The 11,004-nt window shown below is 51.3% G+C and overlaps 1 protein-coding gene across 1 annotated transcript; it reads left to right on the forward strand.

Moving 5' to 3' along the window:
• The first annotated feature begins 903 nt into the window (after nucleotides 1-903).
• Nucleotides 904-8,047, forward strand: HAPLN2 (hyaluronan and proteoglycan link protein 2). The gene is made up of 6 exons (XM_058821832.1): nucleotides 904-1,076; nucleotides 1,259-1,372; nucleotides 2,959-3,309; nucleotides 4,649-4,765; nucleotides 5,397-5,582; nucleotides 7,764-8,047. Exons 2-6 carry the CDS (start codon nucleotides 1,285-1,287, stop codon nucleotides 8,045-8,047), a joined length of 1,026 nt encoding a protein of 341 aa, XP_058677815.1. The 5' UTR covers nucleotides 904-1,076; nucleotides 1,259-1,284.
• Nucleotides 8,048-11,004: the final 2,957 nt, after the last annotated feature.

Here is an 11,004-nt window from a genome sequence, read left to right on the forward strand (position 1 = left end):
AGAGGGGATGATGGGGAAGCCTCTCTGATGCCTTTTTGGAGGGCAGGATAAATCCAGAGGGACTCGAGTGGTGGGGCAGCCCCCTTGCACAACCCTCCAGAGCCTCAAGGGGTGGGAACACCATCCCTCCATCAGGGATGGGGAGAGGGGAAATTAAATTAAATTAAATTAAATTAATTAAATGAACCATTGCCCTGCTGTCTGTGGGCTCACAGAGCCCATCCCAGCACAGGGGGGCTTTGCCAGCCCAAGAGGTTTTTCCTGAGTTCCCAAAGGGAACATCATCCCTCCATCAGGGAGAGGGAATGTCCCAAGGGAACACCCATCATGGATGGGGTGTGAGGAATAAGATTAACCATTGCTCTGCTGTCTGTGGGCTCAGAGTGCTCCATCCCAGCACAAGGGGGGACTTTGCCAGCCCAAGAGGTTTTTCCTGAATTCCCAAAGGGAACATCATCCCTCCATCAGGGACAGGGAGAGGGGAATTAAATTAACCCTTGCCCTGCTGACTGTGGGCTCAGAGAGCTCCATCCCAGCACAAGGTGGGGGTTTGCCAGCCCAAGAGGCTGCTGGAGGCCGATGCAGAACTGAAGTCGTTCACCCTGAATTCCGAGTCGTTTTCCCTGAATTCCCAAAGCTGTGCCCTGCAGATAAAGGGATGTTTGTTACCCGGGCACACTGTGTTTTGCCGAGCAGAACAATAAAGAGAAAGACACTCACAATGGGAAATTGTGCTTCCTCCTCCCCGTGCGCTCCTCGGGGAGGTGTTGGAGAGGGGACAAAATAAAAGAGAAGAAAGCAGGAAGAGACGGTGACAGGGCAGGGCACCATGGGAGCGGGCATCAAGGGCCAGGGGGGTGCCAGGGCACTGCCCGCCCCAGCACGGTGACAGGGGAGGGCTGGCTGGGAGCACCTGCTCGCCACCTCCCGTGTGTCCCCGTGTCACCTCTGTCTCCGTGGGACCCCCAGCCCCACCATGGGGTGTTGGTGACAGAGGAGGGCAGCAGCAGGAGCTGCTCGTGGGCACGGGGCATTGGATGGGCACAGCGGATCCCCCAAGGACCTGGCTGGGCACGGTAAGAGAGCGGGGCAGTGCCAGCAAGGAGGGTTGGCACGGGCTGTGGGGTCCTGCAATCCATGTCCTCTCTGCACAGCAAATGTCACAGAGAGCCCCCCCAGAGCAGGGTGAGACCCTCCGGGCCCCCCCAAAGCTGGGATGTGTCCCTCTGCATGTCCCTGACCCCTGTGTTCCCCCCAGGCTCTGTCCTGCCCCCGGCTCTGAGGATGCACAGGCTGCTCCTGCTCGGCTGCCTCTGGCTCCTGGCAGCATCCCCAGGCTCCAGCATCTTCCAGAGGCCAACGGGGACCCCAGGTAGGGAGCGGGAACTGGGGGGCAGGATGGGGGGCCCTGTAGGGTGCAGGGAGTGGGAGGCAGGATGTGGGGCCCTATAGGGAGCAGGGACTGGGGGGCAGGATGTGGGGCCCTATATATATAAATATATATATACATGTATATATATACATATGGGTGTGGAACCCTGTAGGGTGCAGGGCCTTTGGGGCAGGACGTGGAGCCCTATATATATATGTATATATATGGATGTGGAGCCCCTGTAGGGAGCAGGGCCTGGGGGGCAGGATCTGGGGCCCTATATATATATATATATGGATGTGAAGCCCTGTGAGGTGCAGGGCCTGGGGGGCAGGATGTAGAGCCCCTGTAGGGAGCAGGGTCTGGGGGGCAGGATCTGGAGCCCTGTGGAGTGCAGAGCCTAGGGGGCAGTATGTGGGGCCCTATATATATGCATATATATGGATCTGGAGCCCTGTAGGTGCAGGGCCTGGGGGGCAGGATGTGGGGCCCTATATATATATGTATATATATGGATATGGAGCCCCTATAGGGTGCAGGCCCTGGGGGGCAGGATGTGGAGCCTTATAGGGTGGATATCCTAGGGGGCAGGATGTGGAGCCCTATATATATATGGATATATATGGATGTGGAACCCTATAGTGAGCAGGGAATGGGGGACAGGATGTGGGGCCCTATATATATATATATATATATATATATATATATATATGTATGTATATATGGATGTGGAGTCCTGTATATGTGTATATATATGGATGTGGAGCCCTGTAGGGTGCAGGGCCTGGGGGGCAGGATGTGGAGCCCTATATAAATGTATATATATATATGTATATTTATTGATATATATATATATATGGATGTGGAGCCCCTGTAGAGTGCAGGGCCTGCAGGGAGGACTGGGCGCTGCTGTTTGGACTCAGTGCTGGAGAGGGGAGGTGATTTTGGATGAGTCCAGCCCGGGAAGGAGCTGAGCTGTGCCTCCTGAAGGTGCAGGAGAGGTGCAGAGAAGCCAGGATGGATGACAAAAACCATCAGATGCTGCTGAGAGTTGATGCAGAGGGGCCAGGATGGATGAGAGAAACCATCAGACACTGGAGAGGGTTGATGCAGAGGAGCCAGGATGGATGATAGAAACCATCAGATGCTGCTGAGAGTTGATGCAGAGGGGCTGGGATGGATGATAGAAACCATCAGACACTGCTGAGAGTTGATGCAGAGGAGCCAGGATGGATGATAGAAACCATCAGACACCTCTGAGGGTTGATGCAGAGGAGCCAGGATGGATGATAGAAACCATCAGACACTGGAGAGGGTTGATGCAGGGGAGCCAGGATGGATGATAGAAACCATCAGACGCTGCTGACAGTTGATGCAGAGGGGCCAGGATGGATGATAGAAACCATCAGACACTGGAGTGGGTTGATGCAGAGGAGCCAGGATGGATGATAGAAACCATCAGACACTGCTGAGGGTTGATGCAGAGGGGCCGGGATGGATGATAGAAACCACCAGATGTTGGTGAGGGCTGAGGCTGCTCAGGGGGTGTCAGAGGAGTGGTGCTGAGCCCGCCTGGGGGGCTGCAGCCCCCCTGCACCTGCAGTACCTGCTGGAGCCCCTGCACCCCACGGTGCACACGCAGCGCGGTGCCACGGCCACCCTGCCCTGCGTGCTGCGCGCCCTGCCTCGCAACTACCGCGTCAAGTGGAGCAAGGTGGAGCCGGCCAACTACGGGGAGAACATCATCATCATCACCAACGGGCTGTTCCACAAGAACTACGGGCCCCTGAGCCCGCGGGTGCGCCTGCGGCACAGCCACCGCTACGACGCCTCGCTCACCATCAGCGACGTGGCGCTGGAGGACGAGGGGCGCTACCGCTGCCAGCTGGTCAACGGGCTGGAGGATGAGAGCATCTCGCTCACGCTGCACCTCGAGGGTGAGATTGGAATCATCTCTGGGAGATGAGAGCTGCTAATGCTGCCAGCTCACCAATGGGCTGGAGGATGAGAGCATCTCGCTCACACTGCACCTCGAGGGTGAGATTGGGGTACAGCCCTGGGGGATGAGGGCATCTCACTCACGCTGCACCTTGAGGGTGAGCTTGGGGTGCATTATAACAGTCTGAGGTTTTGGGGTCCATCTGACCCCGGCTGCCATTGGTGTCTCTTGTAAACAAAGTCCCCCAACAAAGGCAGGAATGATGCGCCTGACTCGATCTTATCAGAAGGCTAATTTATTACTTTATTATACTATATTATATTAAAGAATACTATACTATACTAAAGAATACAGAAAAGATGCTACTGAATGCTAAAAAGATAATAATGAAAACTCATTACTCTTTCCAGAGTCCCGACACAGCTTGGCTGTAATTGGCCAATGAGTCAAAACAACTCACACTGGAGTCCAATAAAAAAATCACCTGTGGGTAAACAATCTGCTAACACATTCCAGATGAGCACAACACAGGAGAAGCAAATGAGATAAGAATTGTTTTCCTTTTCTCTGAGGCTTCTCTTGCTGCTTTTCAGCTTCCCAGGAGAAAAACCCTGGGCGAAGGAATTTTTCAGAGAATGTGAATGTCACAGATGTCCCAGATAGAGGAGTACCACTCAGCACAACCTGCCCAGGTCCCTCAGGCAGGCTCCCAGCCGCAGGCAATCTTAGCAAGCAGCTCAGCTCTTATGCGAGATCAGCTCTTTGGTGATTTCAGCTCTTTAGTGATTTCAGCTCTTTGCTTGCTAAGTGCCTCTGCAGATGCAGGGATGAGAGAGGAGAAGAGTTGTGTGAGGTTCCATAGTGTCTTAATTAGCAGCTTCTGTGAAGGGTGACAATGACAGCTCTTGTCCTGAACCCACATACCCTATATAAACCCCTAGTTCTGCCTGAACTGGGCAGAAATTGAAGTTTATATAGGGTATGTGGGTTTTGGGAAATAGTCCAAGAGTAAGGGTCGAGGTGAATATCACCTGTGGTCTTAGAGAGAGATAACAAGGGTCTGAAGGCAGAAGAGAGGTCTCTTGGTCCACTCATCATGACTAGGCATTTCTTATCTTCTTATCAATTGACACTGCAGGCCCTGTGGCTGCTACAGTCCATCCCTGGGGGATGTGGCAGGAAGGGGATGCTCAGCTGGAACGTGCCTGTGGCTCTGTGCCTCCACCCCCATTGCATCCCCATTCCCCAGCCTTAAATTCAGCCCTGAATCCCCAGGGGTGTTGAGTCAAAGCCTCCTTGGGGAGAGCATTGCCCTCACCCCATCTCTGTCCCTCCAGGTGTTGTCTTCCCTTACCAGCCCAGCAACGGGCGCTACAAATTCAACTACCACGAAGCCAAGCGAGCCTGCGAGCAGCAGGACTCCCGCCTCGCCACCTACCAACAGCTCTACAAAGGTGAAGCATCCAAAAAACCTCCTTTTCAGCCCAAACCCACGCCTGTCTGGGGATGGGGAGGGGGGAAACGCCAGTGTTATGAATATGAACGAGGCGAAACTTTCTCTGGAGAAAGAGGTTCTTGTTTATTAAAATGGCTGCAAGGAATGGAGTACCCAGGATAAGCCCAGCCACCCACACAACGAGCCAAAAACAGAACAGTGCGCTACCCCCAAATGCACTGGGTTCTCCCCAGAAAACAAGTTTCCAAAATGAAGAACCCTGACCCAACTGAACTCCCCCCATTTATAGCCCACTTTGAGTCCAGGATTGGTCCATTTTGGATCTGCATGGTGATTGATCCATTTCCAGGCTTCTCATTGGTCTTTAACACCATTCATTCTGGACCAACTCTTTCTGCAGGGCTTCGAATGATTGCTCAGATCTTCCATCCAATCCCTCTTCAACCTTGCCTTGCTCTGCCAGACCGCCCTTCCACCAAACCCTGGACCCTTCTCCTAGAACATTCTAATACCGCCCCCCCCTTAACATAATACAATTAATATAACATAATTAATATAATATAATTGAACTATAATGTAACATAACTTTTACCTACAACACCATGACTGACCTGCCTCTCTCCCCACAGCCTGGACAGAGGGGCTGGACTGGTGCAACGCTGGCTGGATCCTGGATGGGACCGTGCACTACCCCATCATTAACTCACGGGAGCCGTGCGGCGGCCGCCTCCTCCTGCCCGGGGTGCGCTCCTACGGCGCCAGGGACAAGCAGAAGGACAGATTCGATGCTTTCTGCTTCACCTCTGCCCTTCAAGGTAGTGCTGCGTTCCCTTGTGCTGCTCACAACGCCCCCGAGCCCTGCTGCCCACCCGGATCTGCAGCAGGTTGTTTCTTGTGTTTGCGGGGTACGCAGATGTCTTGGTTTGGAAAGAAAGGAGTCCGCTAAGGAAGGCAGGAGCCTCCCCTGAAATGGAGAATGTAAAACCCTCCCCACCCCTCCGAATTGCTATAAATTCTAAATTAAGGGGCTCTCAGGAAAAAATATGGGAGCAGGAAATAACAGTTCTTTAATAGGGAAGGGAAATATAAGAAGATAAAATAAACAATGCAGTACACTAGAACAACACTGACAGAGTCAGAACCCAACCTGACACTCTGTGGGTCAGGGTGTTGGTGGCAGTCCCATTGGAATTGTGGTTGCAGTCCTCCTGAAGTGTCAGGTGTGGCTCTGTTGGAGCAAGGGGGATCTGTAGAGAAGGATGTATTCTTCCTCTGAAGATCCAGTGGAAGAGACAGCTGCTGTTCCTCTGGGGAATCCTGTGGAGAAAGCCGTGCTGGTGTCTCAAAACTCTGGATTATATCTGGGTAGCAATGCTTGGCTCCTCCCTCTGGGTGGAGCATTTCCCATTGGGATGTTATAGCTCTTATCAGCCATGCAGTGACATTCAATAGTCTGTTATCAGCAATGTCCCCTCCCGAGGGAGGTGTGAATGTGGTCACTCAAAGAGAGAGATAAAGCAAACTGCCCACTTGACAAAGGTAATCTGCCATGCAGATGGTAATGGAAAATATCTTGCATTGCAATCTGGAACACCAGACGAAGGAAGGAGTGATGCATCTTCCTCCATGTTCTTAGGAGGCTGATTTATTATTTTATGATGTATATTATATTAAACAATGCTATACTAAAACTATGCTAAAGAATACAGAAAGGATAGAGACAGAAGGCTAAAAGATACTAATGAAAAATTTGTGACTCTTTCCAGAGCCTTGACACAGCTTGGCTGTGATTGGTCATTGAGTCAAAAACAATTCACATGAAACCAATGAAACAACCACCTGTTGGTAAACAATGTCCAAACCACATTCCAAAGCAGCAAAACACAGGAGAAGCAAATCAGAGAATTGTTGTTTTCATTTTTTCTCTGAGGCTTCTCAACTTCCCAGGAGAAAAATCCTGGGCAAAGAGATTTTTCAGAAAATATGATGGTGGCAGTTGTTTGCAGGAAAGGTGCTCACGTGCTGTGTCCCCCCTCCATCCCCCAGGCCAGGTCTACTTCATCTGGGGCCACCTGAACTTCAAGGCCACATGTGGACTTTCATTCACATGAAACCAATGAAACAACCACCTGTTGGTAAACAATGTCCAAAGCAGCAAAACACAGGAGAAGCAAATCAGATTGTTTTCATTCATCTTGGAGGCTTCTCAGCCTCCCAGGAGAAAAATCCTGGGCAAGGGGATTTTTCAGCAAATATGACAGTGACAGTTGTTTGCAGGAAGGTTGCTCACCTGCTGTGTCCCCTCTTATATTGGAATATTACCAATATAGCCAGATGGGACGTGCCTGAGCTTGTCTGGCCCTTGATGCTGAACAAAATAGTGGCAACTGTGGTGTTTCACCCCAGAGACACTTTTGGCCGGCTGGGTGTGTGGTGTTTCACCCCACAGACACTTTTGGGTGGCTGGATGTTGCAGTTGGGTGCATGGAGACAAGTCCAGGCCTGCAGGAGCTCTGGTGATGGTGGGATGGATCTTCCCCCATAACAGGGTCTCTTCCTTGGGTTTATCTCTGCTGGACAAGCTTTAAGGTGATGGTGAAGGAAAGGAGTTGGTTCTGATGGAGGGTTTGGATCCAGAGCTTTATTCTGGCCCACAGGCCTCTGAATGCAGCACCAGCTCCAACAGAACTCCCTGAGCCCGTGGTTGCTGCTCCTTTGAACCCCAGGGAGAGGGGCAGGGAAGGGGTAGGGAGCCACCAACCAGGGACAGGAGGGGAGGGACAAAGGGACAAAGGACACCTGGATGGCCCAATGCCCCCCCAGGGGTTTGAATGTGACAATCACTCGATTCCTTCTGGAATTCCAGGACTGGCAGACAGTGCTGGGAGGGAAAAGGAGAGGTGACTGACACACCTGGGAGGGAATTATCAGGGGAGGGACCTGAATTTCTGAGCTAAACCCTGAAATCACAACGCAACACCCTCTCCATCCCCCAGGCCAAGTCTACTTCATCCGGGGCCACCTGAACTTCAAGGAGGCGGCGCAGGCGTGCCGAAACCAGGGTGCTGCCCTGGCCAAGGTGGGCCAGCTCTACTCAGCCTGGAAGTTTTCCCAGCTGGATCGCTGTGACGGGGGCTGGCTGGCGGACGGCAGCGTGCGCTACCCCATCACCATGCCCCGGCAGCGCTGCGGAGGGCTGCCCGAGCCCGGCGTGCGCAGCTTCGGCTTCCCCAGCAAGGAGATGAGGACCTACGGCTCCTACTGCTTCGTGGGCAAGTGAGGACACGTGGCCGAGAAGATGGGACACCGCTGGTGTGGTGTTCGTTGGAGGACACACAGGACAGTGCTGGAGTGGCGGTGTTTGAAGACGCATGGGACAGTGCTGGTGTGGTGGGGTTTGTCTGAGGACACAGGGGACAGCCCATGTGTGGTGGTGTTTGAGGGTCCCCAGGATAAGGGAAGACATGAGAACACCATGTTTGAGAAGGCTGATTTATTATTTTATTGTATGTATTATATTAAAGGAAAATTAAATACTAAAACTGTACTAAAAAAAGAGAAAGGAGGACCTACGGCTTCTACTGCTTTGTGGGCAGGTGAAGACACGGGGCTGAGCAGCTGGGACAGCGGTGGTGTGGTGATGTTCGTTTGGGGACACAGGGGACAGTGCTGGTGTGGTGGTGTTTGAGGGTCCCCAGAACAAGGGAAGACATGAGAACACCATGTTTCACAAGGCTGATTTATTATTTTGTGATGTATATTATATTAAAATGATACACTAAAACTATACTAAAGAAAGAGAAGGAGGACCTATGTCTCCTACTGCTTCATGGGCAAGTGAGGACACAGGGCTGGGCAGCTGGGACAGGGGTGGTTTGGTGCTGTTTGAGGACAAAGAGGACAGCACTGGTGTGGTGGTGTTTGAGGGTCCCCAGGATGAGGGAAGAGATAACAACATTGTGACTCCATGTTTCAGAAGGCTGATGTATTATTTTATGATGTATATATTATATTAAAAGAAAATTATATACTAAAGAAAGAGAAAGGAGGACTTACGGCTCCTGCTGCTTCGTGGGCAAGTGAGGACACGGGGCTGAGCACAGGGGACAGTACTGGTGTGGTGGTGTTTGAGGACACAGGGGACAGCCCATGTGTGATTGTGTTTGAGGGTCCCCAGGACAAGGGAAGAGATGAGAAAACCTTGACTCCATGTTTCAGAAAGCTGATTTATTATTTTATTTTAAATATATTATATTAAAGGAAAATGCTATACTAAAACTATACTAAAGAAAAAGAAAGGAAACATCAGAAAGCTAAAAAGGAATGAATAATAAAATCTTGTGACTGACCAGAGAGTCCTTCCCCAGCAAGGAGATGAGGACCTACAGCTCCTACTGCTTCATGGGCAAGTGAGGACACGGGGCTGAGCAGCTGGGACAGCAGTGGTGTGGTGGGGTTTGGGGACACACAGGACAGCACTGGTGTGGTGGTGTTTGAGGGTCCCCAGGACAAGGGACAACATGAGAACACCATGTTTCAGAAGGCTGATTTATTATTTTATGGTGTATATTATATTAAAGGAAAATTATATGCTAAAGCTATACTAGAGAAAGAGAAAGGAGGACCTAGGGCTCCTACTGCTTCATGGGCAAGTGAGGACATGGGGCTGAGCACAGGGGACAGTGGTGGTTTGTTGGTGTTTGAGGGTCCCCAGGACGAGGGCAGAGATAAGAACACCTTGACTCCATGTTTCAGAAGGCTGATTTATTATTTATGGCATATATATTTTATATTAAAAGAAAATGCTATACTAAAACTAGACTAAAGAAAGTGAAAGGAGATGTCAGAAAGCTAGAAAGGAATAAATAATAAAATCTTGTGACTGACCAGAGAGTCCAACACAGCTGGACCATGACTGGTCATCAAGTAAAAACAATCCACGTGAGACCAAAGATGCACCTGTTGGTGAACCATCTCCAGACCACATTCCACAGCCATCAGTTATTGTTTGCCTTTCTTTTCTGAGGTTTCTCAGCTTCTCAGGAGAAAAATCCTACTGAAAGGATTTTCATAAAATATGTGAGTGACAGTGGTGGGTCACCAGGGCTCATCACCTGGGCAGAGAGGTGGAGGTGAGGAAGGAGGGGTGATCTTCTCCCAGAAGGTTTGGATGGTTTGTGCATCCTCTGGTAGGGCTGGGTGTGGGTTCTTGGTGCATCCCCTGATGGAAAGGGTGCCCATGTCCCACCCCAGCAGGCTTGTGGGGTGTTTGGGACTCCCTGTGGGGTGTTTGGGACGTGTTATGTGTTTGGGATTCCCTGTGGAGTGTTTGAGACAACTTGTGGGGTGTTTAGGACAACTTGTGGGGTGTTTGGGACACATTATGGGGTGTTTAGGACTCCCTGTGGGGTATTTGGGACTCTCTGTGGGGTGTTTGGGACTCCTCATGGGGTGTTTGGGACACATGGGGTGTTTGGGACTCCTCATGGGATGTTTGGAACATGTTGTGGGGTGTTTGGGACACCTTGTAGGGTGTTTGGTGTGTTTGGGATTCCCTGTGGGATGTTTGGGACACCTTTGTGGGGTATTTGGGACTTTCTGTGGGGTGTTTGGGACACATTATGGGGTGTTTGGGACAACTTGTGGGGTGTTTGGGACTCCTCATGGGGTGTTTGGGACACATTATGGGATGTTTGGGACATGTTATTTGTTTGGGATTCCCTGTGGAGTGTTTGAGACAACTTGTGGGGTGTTTAGGACAACTTGTGGGGTGTTTGGGACACATTATGGGGTGTTTGGGACTCTTTGTGGGGTGCTTGGGACACGTTGGGTGTTTGGGACTCCCTGTGGGGTGTTTGGGACTCTTTGGAACACCTTGTGGGGTGTTTGGGGACTACTTGTGGGGCGCTTGGAACACATTGTGGGGTGTTTAGGACATGTTATGGAGTGTTTGGGACTCCCTGTGGAGCGTTTGGGACATGTTACGGGGTGTTTGGAACACCTTGTGAGGCTTTTGGGACACTTTATGGGGTGTTTAGAAAACGTTGTGGGGTGTTTGCAACATCCTGTGGGGTGTTTGGGACATTCGGAGCACCTTGTGGCTGTTTGGGGACTACTTGTGGGGTGTTTGGGACACCTTTTTTGGGGTGTTTTGGACTCCTTGTGGGGTGTTTGGGACTCCCCACAGGAGTGGTGGTGTCTCCATTTCTGTGACTCCTGAGGGTGTCTCTGTGCCCA

This window comes from Ammospiza caudacuta, chromosome 30 (assembly GCF_027887145.1).
Source record: "Ammospiza caudacuta isolate bAmmCau1 chromosome 30, bAmmCau1.pri, whole genome shotgun sequence".
In the NCBI taxonomy this organism is placed as follows: Eukaryota; Metazoa; Chordata; class Aves; order Passeriformes; family Passerellidae; genus Ammospiza; species Ammospiza caudacuta.